General features: G+C 41.6%; 1 protein-coding gene across 1 annotated transcript in view; it reads right to left on the bottom strand.

Annotated features, from left to right (window-relative positions):
• LOC111965514 (rap guanine nucleotide exchange factor 2-like) overlaps positions 1–22272 on the bottom strand; it is a 149188-nt gene that overhangs the window by 89544 nt on the left and 37372 nt on the right. The window contains 1 exon segment of the mRNA XM_070444238.1: positions 7652–7735. Coding sequence (XP_070300339.1) covers positions 7652–7735 — 84 coding nt within the window.

The raw sequence follows: 22272 nt of genomic DNA, 5'->3' as shown, positions 1-22272 counted from the left end.
GACTGTTGCTGATGTGTTCAGAGGGTCCCTGATTCAAGCCCAGGTTGGGGGACCCGAATCACTCGGTTGGGCTCTGTCGTGTGGTTGCTGCAGAAAATGAGAACGGCAAAGGGCGTGAATGTAACCAGTGTAAAATGGCTAGCTAGTTAGTGGTGCACGCGTGTAGAGTTTCAACTCTATGATGTCAATCGGTCTGAGACCTTGAAGTCGTTGTTACCCCTATGGCTTTTGTGAAGCGATAGGTAATGATGCTTCATGGGAGGCAGTTGTTGATGTGTTCAGGGGGTCCCTGGTTTAAGCCCAGGTTGGGGCAGGATGGAATAAATACTGTTACACGTGTGACCCTATCAATGCTTCTTTCACAATCCTGTTTGTTCCCATTAGTCCTAAATTATAGCATTTCAAGGTTACATTTGATGACTGACAAGAATGGTTTTAAAAACATGGCGTCTAAGCGTGTTCTAAAAGAAGGATTGATGTACAGGGCTACTACAATATGTCGAGCGTGTTAAGCTGTGTGGGGTTAATGCCAATCATTACTGTTTGACTTGACTGGTGATGAGACTGCCTCAGCTGCATCTTATGCACTCTTAGCTGTGAGACCACCAAATAGCGTGCTCAATCATGCCCTTCCATTTACATTCCTTTCCATAAGTACTCCGACACGCCATTTCATAGTGTTCTTTCTACAACTGTCACAGTATATGAGCTAATAAGGTTATGTTCGAAGAGAGAGTGTAGGGGGAAGGGGAGTTGACTTCCACATGTGGGACTTGTTTAGGCGTCAATCCACTACAACTTCCCCCACCTGTCCAGGCGAGTCATAACAATGCTATATGTTTACGTTTTGGGAATGTAAATCATTAGATGGAAACAGTAAAGGTTACAAGTACGAATTGCTTTTTTAACAGACAAAGATTAATCCCCTGGTTATGCAAGATTTTTGCTGCTTGGTGGTTGTGAAGCCGCAAGGAGGTGGGCAGAGAGAGTGCCTCAGGGCTAATCAAAGTCAATGAAAACATGACCGGGAAACTAATGGTTTAAGGTCTCCAACCAACTCCAACCGACCAAAGGCTAAACAGACAGTCAGATGGTTAGAGGTCATCGAAAGATTGCAGAGCGTCTGATGCCTTCTCGCCCATCCAACACAAACAAATGCCGTTCGGGCACATGGTAGCCTTCCTGAACTGTAAATAGAAGCCGACATCCAGGAAAAGAATTCACAAGTGACTTGTGACTAATGACTCATACATTTTACTTCCCGAAATATAACTTGATGCTTCAATGACGCTGAAATAGGGTGGAGTGCATCCATTTGGGTACACATCGAGTGGAGTGCATCTCAAAACATCAAATCGTGTCTACACCTTTCATACATTTCCCCACAAATTCAAAAGCACAAAAGGTACATGTAGTGTTAGTTCAGTTGCCAAACGGATGTATAACCTCAACCCAACAAATCTCTCTGCTGAGCTGATCTGGAGGCACAGTGTACTCGCTAACAATACCGAAATAATAATTTTAAAAAACATGCCTTGCATTCCTGACATCTTTCATATACTCTAATCATTCAACCCACCAGCTCCCTTGCTGGAGAAAAGTCATAATTTCAGCTACAACCTACCATTGTGCTACTGTGTGCTGGTCCTCCTAGGGAAAACATGTCTCACAGACTCACGCCTAGGGCCTGGAAGTTAAGAAAAGCTCAATGAACTCATACCTGTCAGACGTCTGTCATCTGGTATGTATATCCTCTCTCACAAAGTCCTTCCTCAGTCTACAACTACCTAGAAGAGTACATCCAGTTCGGGAAAGTTCTGATCAATCGCAGCATTTCATTCCGCTCATAGTTGCACCCTCCTGCTGGTGTTTGAGTGAGTGTGAGAGGGGGTGTGTGTGTGTCTGCCTGTCTCTAGCTACGCTGTGCGTACTCTGGCCAACATTCCAGTGCACAGCTCACTTCCTGCAGGCCTGGGAGCGTACAGGCCAGGAGTGGGGTGGTGTGAGTGAGAGGGTGACCCTTTCTTCCACCAGTCCTTCCCTACAGACCATATACATGAACTCTATGATGCAACAGGCTACAATGTTGACTAGTGGGGAGTGTCTGAATATGCTATACTGTGCTGTTTTGGTCCTGTTTTTTTGTCTTATCCAAGTATTCAACCCACAAACAGCGCTTGATTTACAGGTTCAATTCAACAAGCGTTCTTATAATTGTGAATTTGAGCTTGGACGTTCAGTGTAAACAGCGTATCTCAAACCAAGGGTTGGACAACAACACTGGCATAGTGAGTAACAATTCAAAAAAGAGGATTGTTATTATACATCTCACTATGGCATACCTCATTTAATCGACTAGTCGATTGTTTGGTCAATAGCCTGTTGGTCGACCGAGATTTCTTCAGTCGAGCAGTCACAAAAAAGAAATCTCTTCACGGTGCACAAGACAACCGTCTGATTCGTGCCTGTCTCAGTGGACTAATCCATCGTGGAGGCCACAGGGGTGGCACAGTCCATCACTGTAAGACATGTGATACTGAAATTGTATATATATTTTTTATATGTAAAAATAACGGTGCAACACTAAAATCTAAAATTACAACACGTGCGCTTTCTCCCAAGTTGGATATGGTCGCTTTCCACAGTTCTGAAACAATCTTCAGTGCGCAACAGAATTTCCGCCTTTCCCTATGTTGCTATGTGCATAATAGCAAAGTTAACCAACATATTGGGATTGACAACAATGCGGCGGAGGCAGCAGCAGAGACGAGGAAACAGCCATTGCCTTAGCCTAATTGTCAAAAAAAAATGGAGGAGAGAGGAAACCCCAATTTAAATGAGTTCTATATTCAATAGCTTAACTTTTAAAATGTGCCTGGCCTAATAAATCTATATTGATCTATGGAAATAAGACAGATCTTTCTTCTGTTGCCTGTTTGAGTGTTTGACAGCATACTGATTCTGTGAACACCAAGCCGCATGCAACGGCAAAATTAACATCTTTACTATGCTGTAATATAGTCGTTACAATTTGTTTTCGTTAGAACATAAATGGTATTATTTATAATTTAGTGTTGTTTACACTGTTCCAAACAGATAGAAAAATACTCTAATCTAAGCGCACCTGTTTGTCACACATAATATGCACGCAGCTTTCACTCCTATAACCTCCCTTTTTTTGATCTCCTTATTGTTACTACAATTATTATGATTATCATTATAATAATAAGTAATGTAGTTATCATTAGTAGGCTTTGTATAGTATCCTTGTATATCAACCATTGAGCTGTAGGCCTAAGAGCGCATCCTGTTTAGTTTTAATACCGTAACGTACTTAGGCCTATATTTCAATATATAGGCTACTGGATCAATCAATTAACCATTCATTCGTTCATGCCATCACACAGCACGAGACATTCATGCTTTGAAATGCAACCAAGCATTTTAGTTTGAGCTTTGAATAATTAGCCTAAACAATAAATAAACCGCAATTCACAAACGCATGCAACTGTTTTTAGTCTGCTGTAAGGCTTAATATATATATATATATACAAACATTTTCTTCCCCCCCAGTTAAAACAGACTTTCTGGTACACTTATTTAGTGTTGTTTAAACTGTTCCAAATGGTCCGAAAAAAATAAATAAGTATAATCTAACAGCAACTGTTAAAACACACAATACTCACGCAACACTTGCTCCTATACCCTCCTTTCTCTTGATCTCCAGTAGTTTCCACAACTAAGTCAAATCTATCTGGGCTCCTGAATGGCGCAGCGGTCTAAAGCACTGCATCTCAGTGCAAAAGGCGTCACTACAGCCCCTGGTTTAAATCCAGGCTGAAAAACATGATTGGGAGTCCCATAGGGCGGCAAACAGTTGGCCCAGCAGTCATTGTAAAATAAGAATTTGTTCTTAACAGACTTGCCTAGTTAAATAAAGGTTACATTTTTTTTAAATGAATGTCTTCCACAGATCTGACTTCCCCTTTCCCTCCTGAGCAACCAGTAAACATTTGCCCGTTTCGAGTTTCTTTTTCATGTCCTCCACAAACATTTTGCTGTCATGTGTTACTGTGTTCAGAGTTTGTTATAACCAATTTATTGATGTGATTATGATAGGCTATAGGTCAGGCCATATTGATCGCATGTGATGCTTACATGTTTCACGGAAAGAGAAAGGGTTGAGGGAATGTTTGTCGTAAACAAATTAGGGATTTCGGGAACATAACTTTTCAATCAGAAACAAGAAAGAAACTAAATGGCTGAAATGATGTTGCAGCTTCAGCACGGATAGCACAAAAAAAAAACACTTGCTGTGCTGTCGTGCCTTTTCGCGACAGTAGGGAGGAGAATGAGACAACGTGTGGCAGTTACACAGGGACTAGCTGTCATTTTTTTGTGTGAGTATCGGGTACTTTCTGGATTAATTTGTGTGTTAGTTATTTAATCAAACAGTGTCGTTAAAGCATCACACAAGCTCAGTGCATATTTAGTTGATTTTATTCAAACACATAGGGTATATCTGTCTATATATGAACAAAGAAGTTTAAACATTGACCAAACGATTGGTCGAAAGAACAGAACGACTCTCGGTCAACCAACATTTTTTGGGGTCGGGGACAGCACGACAACTCACACAACAGCAAAAATGTGCAAAGACCTTTCCTCTGTCACAGAAATGTCCTTGTACGTCTTAGAGGCTTTACAGAAGTTCATTAGACAACGGCGCAACTTGTTTTCATCAGGAAATGACAGCAGTTAGAGTTAGTAAAGGGTTACGTCCCAAATGGCTTCCTTTTCCCTGTAGATTGCACTACGTTTGATCTGAGCACTATGGGCTCTGGTCAAAACTAGTGCACTACATACTGTAAGGAATAGGGTGTCATTTGGAACAAAGGGAGGAGTCAGTTTTCACATGGCAATTAAGTTTATATTCCTATAAAACTGGACCCAAGCTTGCTGGGAACAGCTGACAAATGGTTGTGGTTCCCATTAGGCAAGAAGATCAGGGAGGTTTCTTCAGGCGAAGTGTGGGCGATCAGCTAGGTTCAGTGCAATGGTGATAATAATGAAGACAAATTAAAGGGAAAGTGTGATCAATAAAGGGTTTATATAGGGCACTGCCTCCATTAACCCTTTTCTAGCCCTTTTCTAGCTGACTGGGACTGTTTTATTAATGAAGATATATAGTTGAAGTCGGAAGTTTACATACACATTAGCCAAATACATTTAAACTCAGTTTTTCACAATTCCTGACATTTAAAAACGGGATTTGATCCCTAAGAAGTTAACGGGATCGATTTGACAACATCCAGTGAAATGGCAGAGCGCCAAATTCAAATTAAACTATTAGAAATATTTAACTTTCATACAATCACAAGTGCAATACACCAAATTTAAGCTTTACTTCTTGTTAATCCAGCCACCGTGTCCGATTTCATAAAGGCTTTACGGCGAAAGCAAACCATGCTATTATCTGAGGTCAGCACCCCATCAAACAAACACAGACAATCATATTTCATCCCGCCAGGCGCGACACAAAACTCAGAAATAACGATATAATTCATGCATTACCTTTGACGAGCTTCTTCTGTTGGCACTCCAATATGTCCCATAAACATCACAAATTGTCCTTTTGTTCGATTAATTCCGTCGTTAAAGCTCCAAAATGTCCATTTATTTGGAGCGTTTGATCCAGAAAAACACTGGTTCCAACTCGCACAACATGACTACAAAATATCTAATAAGTTACCTGTAATCTTTGTTCAAACATTTCAAACAACTTTCCTAATACAATTTTACTTATTTAACGTAAATAATCAATCAAATTTAAGACGAGAAACTGCGTTCAATAGCGGATAAAAACAAAGTGGAGCGAGCTTTCAGGTCGCGCGCCCCTAACAAACAGTACACTAGACTCGACCCTCGTTCTAAACAGCCCTACTTCTTCATTCTCAAAAAAAAACATCAACCAAATTCTAAAGACTTGACATCTAGTGGAAGCAATAGGAACTGCAAGCAAGTGCCTTAGAAATCTAGATCCCCATAAAAAACCCATTGAAAAAAGACTGACCTCAACAACAAAAATTCCTGGATGTTTTGTCCTCGGGGTTTCGCCTGCCAAATGAGTTCTGTTATACTCACAGACATTAACAGTTTTAGAAACTTCAGAGTGTTTTCTATCTGAATCTACCAATAATATGCATATCCTAGCTTCTGGGCCTGAGTAGCAGGCAGTTTACTTTGGGCACGCTTTTCATCCGGACGTGAAAATACCGCCCCCTAGCCTAGAGAGGTTAATCCTAGGAAAAATTCCCTGTCTTAGGTCAGTTAGGATTACCACTTCATTTTAAGAATGTGAAATGTCAGAATAATAGTAGTAGCATCTCAAGGTCCTGGAGTGGCCTAGCCAGTCTCCAGACCTGAACCCAATAGAAAATCTTTGGAGGGAGCTGAAAGTTCGTATTGCCCAGCGACAGCCCCGAAACCTGAAGGATCTGGAGAAGGTCTGTATGGAGGAGTGGGCCAAAATTCCTGCTGCAGTGTGTGCAAACCTGGTCAAGAACTACAGGAAACGTATGATCTCTGTCATTGCAAACAAAGGTTTCTGTACCAAATATTAAGTTCTGCTTTTCTGATGTATCAAATACTTATGTCATGCAATAAAATGCAAATGAATTACTTAAAAATCATACAATGTGATTTTCTGGATTCCGTCTCTCACGGTTGAAGTGTACCTATGATAAAAATTACAGACCTCTACATGCTTTGTAAGTAGGAAAACCTGCAAAATCGGCAGTGTATCAAATACTTGTTCTCCCCACTGTAGCTCCTCCTGCACAACTAAGTGGGCTAATATTAAACCCATATAGCTCCTCCGGCACAACTAAGTGGGCTTATATTAAACCCATATAGCTCCTCCGGCACAACTAAGTGGGCTTATATTAAACCCATATAGCTCCTCCGGCACAACTAAGTGCCTCCCTGTGTGCCTGCATCATACGCTGAGCAAACATTTTCAGACCCCTTCTCCCTAGTGGTTGCCTCTCAAGCATTAAAGTCTACTCTGCCAATATCCTCAAATCCCTCTCAAGGAGACACACTTTCACCTTGGAAAGAGGAAAAGGTTAAATTTGAGCGTGGGGAGCGGCTGTCTGATTCTTGGCAATTTTCAGATGGAGTGGAACGCGGGTCTGTGGCAACGATGCTCCAGACATGCATATGAGCTATGAGTGTTACTGACCCTGAGATATGACAGAATAATTAGAGCTAAGCTTCTTAAGTCACTATGCTTCGTACTGCCAATTTCTTTTACATAAAAGAGCATTGTTTCAAGACACCCACAGTCGGGAAAGTGAATCCCGCATGCAAGACTGGATTTCATCACTGCATTTATTAATTGAGACTAACATTTTAGACTGGGAGACAAATAATTCAGTCGGGGGGGACAAATAATTCAGTCAGTCAGTGAGCCTAACATTTCAGTCGGTGAAATTAATCATAGTTTTATTCACTTGTCTGCACCTGTAGTGTCTGTAGTCCAATGCACATATAGTCCTACTCTGATATAAGACACCCTTGGGTCAAAAACGTGATTACAAAATTGCCGACAATTTGATCAAATCCAGCCCCAACTTGCTGTTGTTCGTACCTGCTTCTTGGCAGGAACATGGACTCCTTGATGAAGACGGACCCGGACAGTAGGATGTACCAGCAGCTTCCGACGTCATCCGGGCTGTGAAAGAGAAAATAGAGAGAATTGAACTGGTGAATCGCAAATTCAAACCTGCACACACACCCAAGTGAAAACACAGACAGCGTGCTACACGTCACAGACGAACTCACACGAACCCTGAGCAGTACAACAGAGTGGATGACACACACAAAGTTGTCTAGCTTCCAAATAGAAAACTCCCTAGTTGGCAATTCCAGTAACGATAATGTCAGATTTGCTGTTTAAAGTAGCCAGAAGCAGCAGCAGAGGACTACAGTACAATGAGGGAGGATTCAATAGTCCATTGAGAGGATTTTCTGATAGTTTTCTTGGCAAGCCATGGTTCTCTATTCAAATAGATCTAACATAAAACAGCCCATTGATAGTACAGATCTAGGAGGAAATACCAGCACAGACACATTACGGTGTCTCTACTGATGGCACCGACAGACATGGTCACTGTTTCTAGCTCCGAGTCAACTTTGCAGTATTTTTGTGCGCGTGTTATTTCATACATTACTTGCTCAGAACGTTTCTTGCAATATTCACTTCTTATGGCTGCAGGGGCAGTATTGAGTAGCTTGGATGAAAGGTGCACAGAGGTGCCCAGAGTAAACGGCCTGCTCCTCAGTCATAGTTGCTAATATATGCATATTATTATTAGTATTGGATAGAAAACACTGAAGTTTCTAAAACTGTTTGAATTATGTCTGTGAGTATAACAGAACTCATATGGCAGGCAAAAACCTGAGAAGTTCCACTTCCTGTTTGGATTTTTTCTGAGGCTGTAAATAGTATCATTTGTCTATAAAATTGTTAGAAGTACACCTCTGCATAACATTGTATCCTTATTAACATTAAAGAAAACAAAAAAGAAAGATATAGATCAACTTACAAAGAATAACTTTATTAACATTGTTTTTTAGTCTGTAACAGAAAAGACTTAAAGTGCATCGATTTGCCTGAAAAAAATAAAATAAATATCAAGCCTTATTTAAACTACTTTTTTTTTACCATTTGATACTGAAAAATAAAATATAATCAATAAATAATAATACATTCAAATTGATCAGCAACATTAACTCAGGAGCACAATATATGAAACACTTTGACCTATAAAACAAAAATGAATAAAACAATTTGTGCTGATTTTTTAAAATCAAAATGAGGAAGTCATAGTTTTTATTTTTGCAGCACTTGCGTCATCCAGCATGACAGAGACTATGTCTAATGCTGCAGGCAGTATCAGCTCCTCTGCTATGGAGTGGGGTTTTTTGCACTGAGCAATTTGGTACGCCACCTGATATGATGCTAACAGTGCTCGCTGGTTTACTGAAGTAGCATTCACAAAGCGGGACGATTGTTGGCAATATTCGGCACGTTTTCGCTAAAAAAACTCAAGCGGCTTATCAGCGTGATTGGGGTGTAATGTCTTTAAGTGACGCCTTCATTTATTTGGCTTCATGCTGTCCGCTGCCAACATTTYTAGACACAGTAAACATACCGGTCTTTCCTCKTCTCCCACCGTAGTCACAGTGAAGCCAAGCGCTACATACGCGTCGTCATATTTCCTCGTCTTAGCTTTCGGGAGACTTTGTCTCATTATCTCCGTCTCTCTCCGCCTTTCTTTTCATCCCTGTTAAATATTTTTCCATGGTGTCTCTTAAGGGTTTGTTATCTGCACTTCATATCTCCTGCTCTGTGCCGTGTGCTCTTGTTCGGTGCAAAAAAAAACTACTCCCTGCAGCAAAAAAAGCATGTTCCCCGGGGTCACACACGCCCCCCCTGGCATCGCGCCGAGCCCCCCCAGGGGGGCGCGCCCCACTATTTGAGAAGGACTGCATTAAGGAGAGATATATCTATAATTCCATGTGTATAACTTGTATTATCATCTACATTTATGATGAGTATTTCTGTTGAAACGATGTGGCTATGCAAAATCACTGGATGTTTTTGGAACTAGTGAATGTAACGCGCCAATGTAAACTCCGATTTTTTTATATAAATATGAACGTTATCTAACAAAACATGCATGTATTGTGTAACATGAAGTCCTATGAGTGTCATCTGATAAAGATCAAAGGTTAGTGATTCATTTTATCTCTATTTCTGCTTTTTGTGACTGCTATCTTTCGCTGGAAAATTGGCTGTGCTTATTGTGGTTTGGTGGTGACCTAACATAATCGTTTGTAGTGCTTTAACTGAAAAGCATATTTGAAATCAGACACTTTGGTGGGATTAACAACAAGATTACCTTCAAAATGATATAAGACACATGTATGTTTGAGGAATTTTAATTATGAGATTTCTGTTGTTTGAATTTGGCGCCCTGCACTTTCACTGGCTGTTGTCATATCGATCCCGTTAGCGGGATTGCAGCCATAAGAAGTTAACAGCCAAAATTAATTGGTGGCTATAAAATCGGCAATCACTCAACAGCATTTCAACCAGAAATTTGAATTCCCTAAATTGGATCCTTTGTTTTAACACCCCGAGGCAGTTCTATTCATCCCGGGGGCTGCTCCAAAACGCCACCGCAGGAGAAGAGGAATAAAGAGTGGGCTTCTAGTCAGACTCAGGAGGCATGCATATCATCCACCGCTTCCGAGGATATTGCTTGCTAATATTCAGTCCCGGAAAACAAAGTAGACAAGCTCAGAGCAAGGATTTCCTTCCAGACTAACATTCTGTTTCATGGAATCATGGCTCTCTCAGGAACTACTGTCTCTGTCCATTCAGCCAGTGGGGTTCCCCAATAACTCTCATTGAAAAAGAAAGCTGGAGATGTACGTTTCATGATTAAGACACTAACAGCTTACAGACAGTAGGCAATTAAGGTCACAATTATGAAGAGGCCTTTCTACTGACTGAAAAGCATCAAAAGAAAGATGCCCAGGGTCCCTGATCATCTGCGTGAATGTGCCTTAGGCATGCTGCAAGGAGGCATGAGGACTGCAGATGTGGCCAGGGCAATACATTGCAATGTCCGTACTGTGAGACTCCTAAGACAGTGTGACAGGGAGACAGGACGGACAGCTGATTGTCCTCGCAGTGGCAGACCACGTGTAACAAGACATGCACAGGATCGGTAAATCCGAACATCACACCTGCGGGACAGGTACAGGATGGCAACAACTATCTGAGTTACACCAGGAACGCAGAGTCCCTCCATCGGTGCTCAGACTGTCCGCAATAGGCTGAGAGAGGCTGGACAGAGCTCGTAGGCCTGCTATAAGGCAAGTCCTCACCAGACATCACCAGAAACAATGTCGCCTATGGGCACAACCCCACTGTCGCTGGACCAGACAGGACTGGCAAAAAGTGCTCTTCACGGATGCGGTTTTGTCTCACCGGGTGTGATGGTCGGATTCGCGTTTATCGTCGAAGGAATGAGCGTTACACCGAGGCCTGTACTCTGGAACAGGATCGATTTGGAGGTGGAGGGTCTGTCATGGTCTGGGGTGGTGTGTCACAGCATCATCGGACTGAGCTTGTTGTCATTGCAGGCAATTTCAATGCTGTGCATTACAAGGAAGACATCCTCCTCCCTCGTGGTACCCTTCCTGCAGGCTCATCCTGACATGACCCTCCAGCATGACAATGCCACCAGCCATATCGCTTGTTCTGTGAGTGATTTCCTGCAAGACAGCAATGTCAGTGTTCTGCCATGGCCAGCGAAGATGATCATTGATGCCCCACGAGGTGATAGCTTGCATGGAGCCCCAGACCGAGGGTGATTGACCRTCATCTTGAACTTCTTCCATTTTCTAATAATTGCGCCAACAGTTGTTGCCTTCTCACCAAGCTGCTTGCCTATTGTCCTGTAGCCCATCCCAGCCTTGTGCAGGTCTACAATTTTATCCCTGATGTCCTTACACAGCTGTCGGGTCTTGGCCATTGTGTAGAGGTTTGAGTCTGTGTGATTGAGTGTGTGGACAGGTGTCTTTTTATACAGGTAACGAGTTCAAACAGGTGCAGTTAATACAGGTAATGAGTGGAGAACAGGAGGGCTTCTTAAAGAAAAACTAACAGGTCTGTGAGAGCCGGAATTCTTACTGGTTGGTAGGTGRTCAAATACTTATGTCATGCAATAAAATGCAAATTAATTACTTAAAAATCATACAATGTGATTTTCTGGATTTTTGTTTTAGATTCCGTCTCTCACAGTTGAAGTGTACCTATGATAAAAATGACAGACCTCTACATGCTTTGTAAGTAGGAAAACCTGCAAAATCGGCAGTGTATCAAATACTTGTTCTCCCCACTGTATCTACATAGGCGTACAGTGGCACATTATCAGCAACCATCACTCCTGTGTTCCAATGGCGTGTTGTGTTAGCTAATCCAAGTGTATCATTTTAAAAAGGCTAATTGATCATTAGAAACCCCTTTTGCAATTGCCAAAACAGCTGAAAACTGTTGTACTAATTGAAGAAGAAATAAAACTGGCCTTCATTAGACTAGTTGAGTATCTGGAGCATCAGCATTTGTGGGTTCGATTACAGACTCAAAATGGCCAGAAACAAAGACTTTCTTCTGAAACTCGTCAGTCTATTCTTGTTCTGGGAAATGGAGTATATTCCACGCGAGAAATTGCCAAGAAACTGAAGATCTCATACAACACTGTATACTACTCCCTTCACAGAACAGAGCAAACTGGCCCTAACCAGAATAGAAAGAGTGGGAGGCCCCAGTGCACAACTGAGCAAGAGGACAAGTACATTAGTGTCTAGATTGAGAAACAGACACCTCACAAGTCCCCAACTGGCAGCTTTGTTAAATAGTACCCGCAAAACACCAGTCTCAACGTCAACAGTGAAGAGGCGACTCCGGGATGCTGGCCTTCTAGACACTAATGTACTTGTCCTCTTGCTCAGTTGTGCACCGGGGCCTCCCACTCCTATTTGTATTCTGGTTAGTGTCAGTTTGCGCTGTTCTGTGAAGGGAGTAGTACATAGTGTTGTACGAGATAATCAGTTTCTTGGCAATTTCTCGCATGGAATAGCCTTCATTTCTCAGAACAAGAATAGACTGACAAGTTTCAGAATAAAGTACTTGGTTTCTGGACATTTTGAGCCTGTAATCGAAACCAAATGCTGATGCTCCAGATACTTAACTAGTCTAAAGAAGGCCTGTTTAATTTCTTCTTTAAATCAGAACAGTTTTCAGCTGTGCTAACATAATTGCAAAATGGGTTTCTAATGATCAATTAGCTTTTTTAAATGATAAACTTGGATTAGCTAACACAACGTCCCATTGGAACACAGGAGTGATTGTTGAAGATAAATGGGCCTCTGTACGCCTACGTTTATATTCCATTAAAAATCAGCCGTTTCCAGCTACAATAGTCATTTACAACATTAACAATGTCTACACTGTATTTCTGATCAATTTGATATTATTTTAAAATGGACCAAAAATGTTTTGCTTTTCTTTCAAAACAAGTAAAATGTCTAAATGATCCCAAACTTTTGAACGGTAGTGTGTGTGTGTAATATATATATATATATATACACATACATACATACATACATACTCAAAAGTTTGGACACCTACTCATTCCAGGGTATTGTAGAATAATAGCTAAGACATCAAAACTATGAAATAACACATGGAATCATGTAGTAACCAAATTAAAGTGTTAAATCAAAATACATTTTATTTTTGATTCTTCAAAGTAGCCACCCTTTGAACACTTGGCATTCTCTCAACCAGCTTCATCTGGAATGGTTTTCCAACAGTCTTGAAGGAGTTCCCATATATGCTGAGCACTTGTTGGCTGCTTTTACTTCACTGCGGTCCAACTCATCCCAAACCAACTCAATTGGGTTGAGGTTGGGTGATTGTGGAGGCCAGGTCATCTAATTCAGCACTCTCCTTCTTAGTCAAATAGCCCTTACACAGCCTGGAGGTGTGTTGGGTCATTGTGCTGTTGAAAAACAAATGATATCCCATCTGGTTTGGGCTTAGTGGGACTGGCGTATGGCTGCAGAATGCTGTGGTAACCATGCTGGTTAAACGTGCCTTGAATTCTAAATAAATCACAGAGAGTGTCAGCAGCAAAGCACCCCCACCTCCATGGTGGTTACGACACATGCAGAGATCATCCGTTCACCTACTCTATGTCTCACGACACAGCGGTTGGAACCAAAAACCTCAAATTTGGACTCATCAGACCGAAAAGACAAATGTGTCCATTGCTCATGTTTCCTGGCCCAAGCTGGTCTCTTCTTATTAATGGTGTCATTTGGAAGTGGTTTCTTTGCAGCAATTCGACAATGAAGGCCTGATTGATGCAGTCTCCTCTGAACAGCTGATGTTGCAATGTGTCTGTTAATTGAACTCTGTAAAGCATTTATTTGGGCTGCAATTTCTGAGGCTGGTAACTCGAATGAACTTTTCCTCTGCAGCAGAGGTAACTCTGGGTCTTCCTTTGCTGTGGCAGTCCTCATGAAAGCCAGTTTCATCATAGCGCTTGATGGTTTTTGCGATTGCACTTGAAGAAACTTTCAAAGTCCTTGACATTTTCCCAACTGACTGATCTTCATGTCTTAAAGTAATGATGGACTGTTGTTTCTCTTTGCTTATTTGAGCTGTTCTTGCCATAATATGGACTTGGTATTTTACCAAACAGGGCTATTTTCTGTATACCACCCCTTTCTTGTCAGAACAACTGTTTGGCTCAAACACATTAAGGAAATTCCACAAATTAACCTTTAACAAGGCACACCTGTTAATTGAAATGCATTCCAGCTGATGACCTCATGAAGCTGGTTGAGAGAATGCCAAAACTGTGCAAAGCCATCATCCAGGCAAAAGGGTGGCTACTTTTAACAATCTCAAATATAAAATATAATTTGATTTGTGTAACACTTTTTTGGTTACTACATAAGTCCATATGTTACTTGATAGTTTTGATGTATTCACTATTATTCTACAATGTAGAAAATAGTAAAAATAAAAACCCTGGAATGAGGTGTATTCAGACTCAACTTTTTCCACATTGTGTTACGTTACAGTCTTATTCAAAAGAATCACGACACAATACCCCATAATGACAAAGCAAAAACAAGATAAAAAACAGAAATACCTTATTTACATCAGTATTCAGACCCTTTGCTAAATTGAGCTCATGTGCATCCTGTTTCCATTGATCATCCTTGAGATGTTTCTACAACTTGATTGGAGTCCACCTGTGGTAAATTCAATTGATTGGACATGATTTGGAAAGGCACACACCTGTCTATATAAGGTTCCACAGTTGACAGTGAATGTCAGAACAAAAACAAAGCCACGAGGTTGAAGGAATTGTCCATAGAGCTCCGAGTCAGGATTGTGTTGAGGCACAGATCTGGGGAAGGGTACCAAAACATTTCTGCAGCATTGAATGTCCACAAGAAGACAGTGGGCTCCATCATTCTTAAATGGAAGAAGTTTGGAACCATCAAGACTCTTTCTAGAGCGGTCCGCCCGGCCAAACTGAGCAATCAGGGGAAAAGGGCCTTGGTCAGGGAGGTGGCCAAGAACCCGATGGTCATCTGTGGAGATGGGAGAACTTTCATTGCAGGAGTAAAGTAATACTGCAGCAGGAGGATTTGATTATAAAAATAAAAAAAATACATTCTAAGAGGAAATCAGTTTTGATAGGACCTACAGTAGTAGGACATTTATTATGTCAGGTGCTGTAGAATTTGAGCGAGTGAGAGAGAAAGACCACTGAAGTGAATTGATGTCAATTCTGTGGCGCAGGAAGTGAACAAATGAAGATACAATACCTCTATAAGTTCAATGGCCACGTGTTTCACTTAGCTATGGATTTACTCATCTAGTCTCTACCAAATGACGCTATAACAAGGAATAAACTGCTTCATCATCATAGTTCAGTCTTACACCAACTACAGAGCAGATTGCTGTGGCTGCACACCCTGTACATGCTGCAGGTGCTATTAAAGTGCTTGTCTTGTCATTGGGTTCCCTTTAAATCTAGTGCTAATCGGCCAGTCGTGTGTAATTATTGGTCAGCGTGTTCATCGAGTCCCACCAGCGGAGAGCTCTGAAAGGTAGTCTGGAGGAAATCCATTCGATGGCAAATACGGCACGCCCAAGGTTTGTGTCCCACTCACATCTAGAGGTGGGACGGATGGGGATGAATGCATGGCCAAACAAACAGACAAGTGAACATGCACAAGTATGTTCATACACACAAAGACAGAGCGAGAGATTATACTGAGTGAGAGTTTCTCATCACAGACAACAAAGTAATCCCCCCCACCCCCCTCTTCCTTCTCTCCACACCTTCACTCTGGAGCTAATAAGGCTGAGTATAGCACACCCTACTGATGCAGTGTGAATCCTGCTTCCCTCCCTCTCCCCATCTCTCTCCTTCACCGTTTCCCCTGATGCACTTGTTCTCCCCTATATCGTCCTCATCTCCTCCCTCGCAGTCCAAATGAAATGTTCAATTATTAAATCGCTGGCACGCAGAGGCGCTCGCTCCCTTGCACATCGCTAAGGAGGAGAGGAGCACAGAACACAAAGTAGTAGGAGACAGGAGAGTCTTATGCGCCACGACAGCTTGACTGAACTGGGTCATGAGCATTTTGGGAGAAACAATCGTCTGAGAAGCGCTCAGCAATGACAAGCCCGAACACCACATCTCATCTTCAGACAGGATGTAAGGTAGGAGAGGAGCTGAGGGTCTCTGGGTATGTTAGAAGCTGGAGAGGAACAGTTTTTTTTAATAAACATCAATATTCTTATGAGACCCTTTATGAAATTGAGTTGGAGTGGGGAGGGGGGGGGGAGGGGGCAGCCCCGAGCCTATTTCCAAAGGGGTGTGTCTGCTAAACTACAGTATACAGTTCATTCAGAAAGTATTCAGACACCCCTTTTCCACATTGAAGATTTTTTTTTTTTTTTATCAATCTACACGCAATACCCTATAATGACAAAGCAAAAACAAAACAGAACCACCTTATTTACATAAGTATTCAGACCCTTTGCCATGAGACTCGAAATTGAGCTCAGGTGCATCCTGTTTCTATTGATCATCATTTAGATGTTTCTTCAACTTAATTGGAGTCCACCTGTTGTAAATTATATTGATTGGACATGATTTGGAAAGGCACACACCTGTCTATATAAAGTCCCACAGTTGACAGTGCATGTTAGAAAAACCAAGCCATGAGGTCAAAGAAATTGTCCACAGAGCTCCGAGACAGGATTGTGTCGAGGCACAGATCTGGGAAAAGGTACCAAAAAAAATCCTGCAGCATTGAAGTACCCCAAGAACACAGTGGCCTCCATCACTCTTCAATGGAAGAAGTTTGGAAACACTAAGTCTCTAAAATGGCCGCCCAGCCAAACTGAAGAATTGGGGGAGAAGGGCCTTGGTCAGGGAGGTGACCAAGAATCCAATAGTCGCTCTAGAGTTCCTCTGTGGAGATGGGAGAACCTTCCAGAAGGACAAGCATCTCTGCAGCACTCCACCAAATCAGGCCTTTATGGTAGAGCGGCCAGACAGAAGCCACTCCTCAGTAAAAGGCACAACAGTCCGCTTGGAGTTTACCAAAAGGCACGTAAAAAGGACTCTCAGACCATGATGAAACCAAAATGTAACTCTTTGCCCTGAATGCCAAGCGTCACATCTGGAAGAAACCTAGCACCATCCCTATGGTGAAGCATGGTGGTGGCATCATCATGCTGTGGAGATGTTATTCAGCGGCAGTAACTGGGAAACTATTCAGGATCCGAGGGAAAGATGAACAGAGCAAAGTAAAGAGAGAGATCTATGATGAAGAGCGCTCTGGAGCAGGTTAAGACCTCAGACTGGAGGAAAGGTTCACCTTCCAACTGGACAATGACCCTAAGCACATAGCCAAGACAATGCAGGAGTGGCTTGGGGACAAGTCTCTGAATATCTATGAGTTGCCGAGCCAGAGCCCGGACTTGAACCCGATCGAACATCACTGGAGAGGCCTGGAAATAGCTTTGCAGCGACGCTCCCCATCCAACCTAACTGAGCTTGAGAGGATCTGCAGAGAAGAACAGGAGGAACTCCCAAAAATACAGGTGTGCCCAGCTTGTAGCATCATACCCAAGAAGACTTGAGGCTGTAATCACTGCCAAAGTGCTTCAACAAAGTACTGAGTTAAGGGTCTGAATATTTATATAAATGTGATATTTCCGATTTTTGTTTTTATACGTTTGCAAACATTTCCCAAATCCTGTTTTTGCTTTGTCATTATTGGGTCATATGACGGTCTTGTGATAATCAAAATGTGCCAGATGAGACTGGCGGGGGTTGACAGTAACCAGGCCCCTCTCTCTCACTTCGGGTGGGGGGGTAGCTGCTGGATGGTCAACAGTTCACACCCTGTTGTAAATTACAGGACGAGGAGACTTTCTTTCCCCCCTTTTAGTATCAACCAAAGGAATGTATTTGATTCACAGACAGTTTTTTGCTGAAACTCTCACACGGTCAAAAGTGGATACTGGAACAATATTTGTGGAGAATGGTCAGTGGGGAGCTATAGAAAACTAATGTCACATGGGTTTTCATTTTGTGATGTCGTAAAAAAAATTGTATGAACGAAATACTGTAACTTGGAAAGTATCTCCCCTTTATCTGTCAAGTTTCCATCCAATATGTTGTGCATATAATATGAAAAGTATTTTTGTTAAAATATAAATGTGATTTTAAAAGAATCTCTCCATAGTAAGTAGCCACGCCCCAAATTAGGTCAGAGACTGTGTCAGACTGACAGAACAATCCCCTTTTGACTAGTGTGCATAAAAAGCTTGCCAACTAAATTAACCCCATACCAGGAAACTTGAGGCGGTAGCTACATGTTTTGAAAAGGTTGGAACTTCGACACGAGGTGAAGAAATAAACTCGCCTTTCTTTAGACCAGAGAGACGGCAAGCTGCAGCTCATGTCCATCGTGGTTCGAATCCTGAATAATCAACACGAGGTGTGGGTGAGAAGCTCACCTCTCAGACAATCACTTAGACAGCTGATTAGCTGTCGCGAGTCAAATATCTAGAAAAGTGAATGTAAGTGAGACTATCCTACTACGCTCATCACCGGGAACAACAGTAGAAGACGGGAAAGGGGAGACCCCTTCTGGACAATCAGAGCCATCCAGCTTGCCGCTCTAAGGCCAAACAACCTTCCTAAGGAGGGCTGGTTCCGACCAAACAAAGGCCCTCGCACATAAATACATTGATGATTTCTTCATCCAAATGGGCGGTGGTTCGTGTGCAAACTATATGATTAATGTGAGAATAGTTCTGAAATGTCTTTTTTTCGCTCTCCCCTCTACATATCGTTGCGTAAAAAGCCACCATATTGTAAAAGTCTGCTACGGACCTTTGTCTCGTGTATTAAGTGTCTATGTTATTATTTAGTTAGCTAGTAAATAAATAATGAAACCAATTGGTGTAGTACTGAATCATGAGTAAGACTGGGTTTTTTTGCAGATGCATGAGGTTACGACTGTTCAGAATGCTATTATGATAAGAGGTAATGATTAATAAGATGACCGTTGAGCGATGTAATAGATATATCTTAAGAGTTTCATTTGGGAGATGGTAATTCTTTAAAAAACCTCTTCCATGGTGCCCCAAATTTCTAATGAGTTCGTTGTTAGAGGATTCATTTAAAATCGGGTAACAATTAAACATAGTTAGTAGATAAATAAATAGCAGTCAGATTAATGAAAGTAAAGTCACAACAGGGGTATCTTCTGTAGATTGTTGAGGGAGATAAAATATTTAATCAATTTTAGAATAAGGCTGTAACATAACAAATTGTGGAGAAAGTCAAGGGGTCTGAATACTTTCCTTGCAAAAGTATTCAGACCCCTTGGATTTCATCACATTTGTGTTACAAAGTGAGATTAAAATGGATTTGTAATTTTCTATCAACAATCTAAACAAAATAGTCTGTCAATGTGGGAAAAAATGTAAATGTTATATAAATAAAAATGTAATCAATAAAATTGTCGTTGCTTAAGTATTCAGCTCCCTGAGTCAATACATGTTAGGAAAACCTTTGTCATCGATTACAGCTGTGAGTCTTCTTGGGTAAGTCTATAAGAGCTTTGCACACCTGGATTGTGCAATATTAGCCCATTATTCTGTAAAAAAAATTGTCAAGCTCTGTCAAGATGTAGGGGTCATGGCTAAACAGCATTTTTAAAGTCTTGCCACAGAATTTCAAGCAGAATTAAGTCAAACTGTAACTTGGACACTCAGGAACATCCACGGTCATCTTGGTAAGCATTCCCAGTTGAAATTTGGCTTTGTGTTTTAGGTTATTGTCCTGCTGAAAGGTGAATTCTTCTCCCAGTGCTTGGTGTAAAGCAGACTGAAGCAGGTTTGCTCTACCATTTTCCCTGTGCTTCGCTCCATTCTGTTTATTTTTATCCTGAAAAGGTATTTGCTGATGTCAAGCATACTCATACCATGATGCAGCCACCACCATGCTTGAAAATTTCGGCCAAAAAGTATGCCTTTGCCATGTTTTTTTTGCAGCTAGTGCCTTGATGCATACAAGATACATGTTTTGGAAAATGTGTATTCTGTATATTTATATTATTGGGGAGTCACTCCAATGTTGATCCATCCTCAGCTCGCCCTTCACAGCCATTTAACTCTGTAGCGGTTTTAAAATCCCCAATGGCCACATGGTGACATCCCTGAGCAGTTTCATTCCTGATCTGCAGCTCACTTCAGAAGGACAACTGTATCTTTGAGGTGTCTAGTGGTTTAATAACATAAGTAACTTGACCATGCTTACAGAAATATTCAATGTCTGATTTGTTATTGTTACACATCTACCAATCACTGCCCTTTTTATGATGCTTGAAATTCAATACATGATGGAGGGACCTTACAGATGTTATATGGGGGACAGAAGGGTCAATTTGACACCTTTACTAACTTAATCTTGCCTAAAAAAAAGGGGCTGAATACCTCGCATGCAACAACTATATGTTATCTTTTTTCTTAATCTTAAAAAAAACATTAAAATGTCCCACTTTGACAGAGTATTTTGTGTATATTGGTAATAAATGACAAATCTATTTTAATCACACATCGTAACACAAAATGTAGAGAAATCCAAGGGGTCTGAATACTTTTGCAAGGCAAAAGTTAGTGGGAGTTGATGGCCTTATTTCTATTACAGCATATTGGATGACTGTCATTCATATTCCATTCACTCAGCTCAATGTAACATCAATAGGTTTAAGCTACTACATGATACTCAAATTTGCCCTATACACACCATGAGGTTGCTAAAAACCTAGCCTACAAATGAAAGTTTATAATGTAGGTGCACAGGTACAGAGACAAATTGGAGTAATCAAGGTGACAGTGACATATTCAATACCACCTTGCACACTCTTGCCAGCATCTAGCGGATCTAGGGTGTAATCATTAGTCCAAACAGATGCTAACATTTTGCAACAAAACGAAGAGTTTTTGGACAAATTTCGGTAGGTCCAGCCCCGTTTAAGAAACGTTTCGCAAAACAGAATTAGCGGAATGAATACACCCCTGATCACCGGCACACAGTTCATACAATTTTGAAGAAATGTATTTGTTCAAAACCGTTCAACTAGCATCTCACTGAGTCACTTTTGATTGAATGGACAACATGTCAGTTCATACTGCAAGAGCTCTGATAGGTTGGAGGACGTCCTCTGGAAGTCGTTATAATTACTATAGTAAGTCTTTGGAAGGGGGTGAGAACCATGAGCCTCCTAAGTTCTGTATTGAAGTCAATGTACACAGAAAATAGAAAATAGCTGTCCTCTGATACACCAGGGTGCTACCCTACTGAGTGTTGTTGAGGCTACTGTAGACCTTCATTGCAAAACAGGGTTTAAATCTGTTATTTGGTGACATAAAACTATACTAAATATATTCATATCTAAAAAAATAAAAATAAAATGTTTTGTAATGTTTCACTATTTTGATCAAATTCACTGAGAAGGATGGTCCTCCCCTTCCTCCTCTGAGGAGCCTCCACTGTTTGCAGTGTTTTATATGATGGTTTTTACTACAGAATACTGCTAACCCCAATACTGACATGACACTCCCCATTCAGAAGGATGGAAATGCAATGTTCCTTGAGCGTTGTTTGGATGGGACATGTTATTTCTCCCAGTTCTTTTCCCAGATCAGATGACCTTGTTTCCAGAAGCGAGCGGGCACATTCCCAGCTGATTACAGTGGGACCCTATTGGGAGTAGGAGCTGGTGTGGGGAAAACTTTCCATCAGCTGCGTGCGAGTTCTGCACACACACACACACACACAGGGGACGCTAGGCACACAGGGGACGCTAGGCACACAGGGGACGCTAGGCACACACACACTGGCAAGGGGAAACCTTTCAATGAGCTGGGTGTGAGCGCTACACACACACACACACACACACACACACACACACACACACACACACACACACACACACACACACACACACACACACACACACACACACGAGGGAAACCCGGAGATGAGGACTGCTGGAGGGTATAATCAATTC

This window comes from Salvelinus sp. IW2-2015, linkage group LG6.2 (assembly GCF_002910315.2).
Source record: "Salvelinus sp. IW2-2015 linkage group LG6.2, ASM291031v2, whole genome shotgun sequence".
NCBI classification, from domain to species: domain Eukaryota; kingdom Metazoa; phylum Chordata; class Actinopteri; order Salmoniformes; family Salmonidae; genus Salvelinus; species Salvelinus sp. IW2-2015.
The sequence above is the reverse complement of the archived record's forward strand: the minus strand, read 5'-3'. Positions and strand labels throughout refer to the sequence as shown.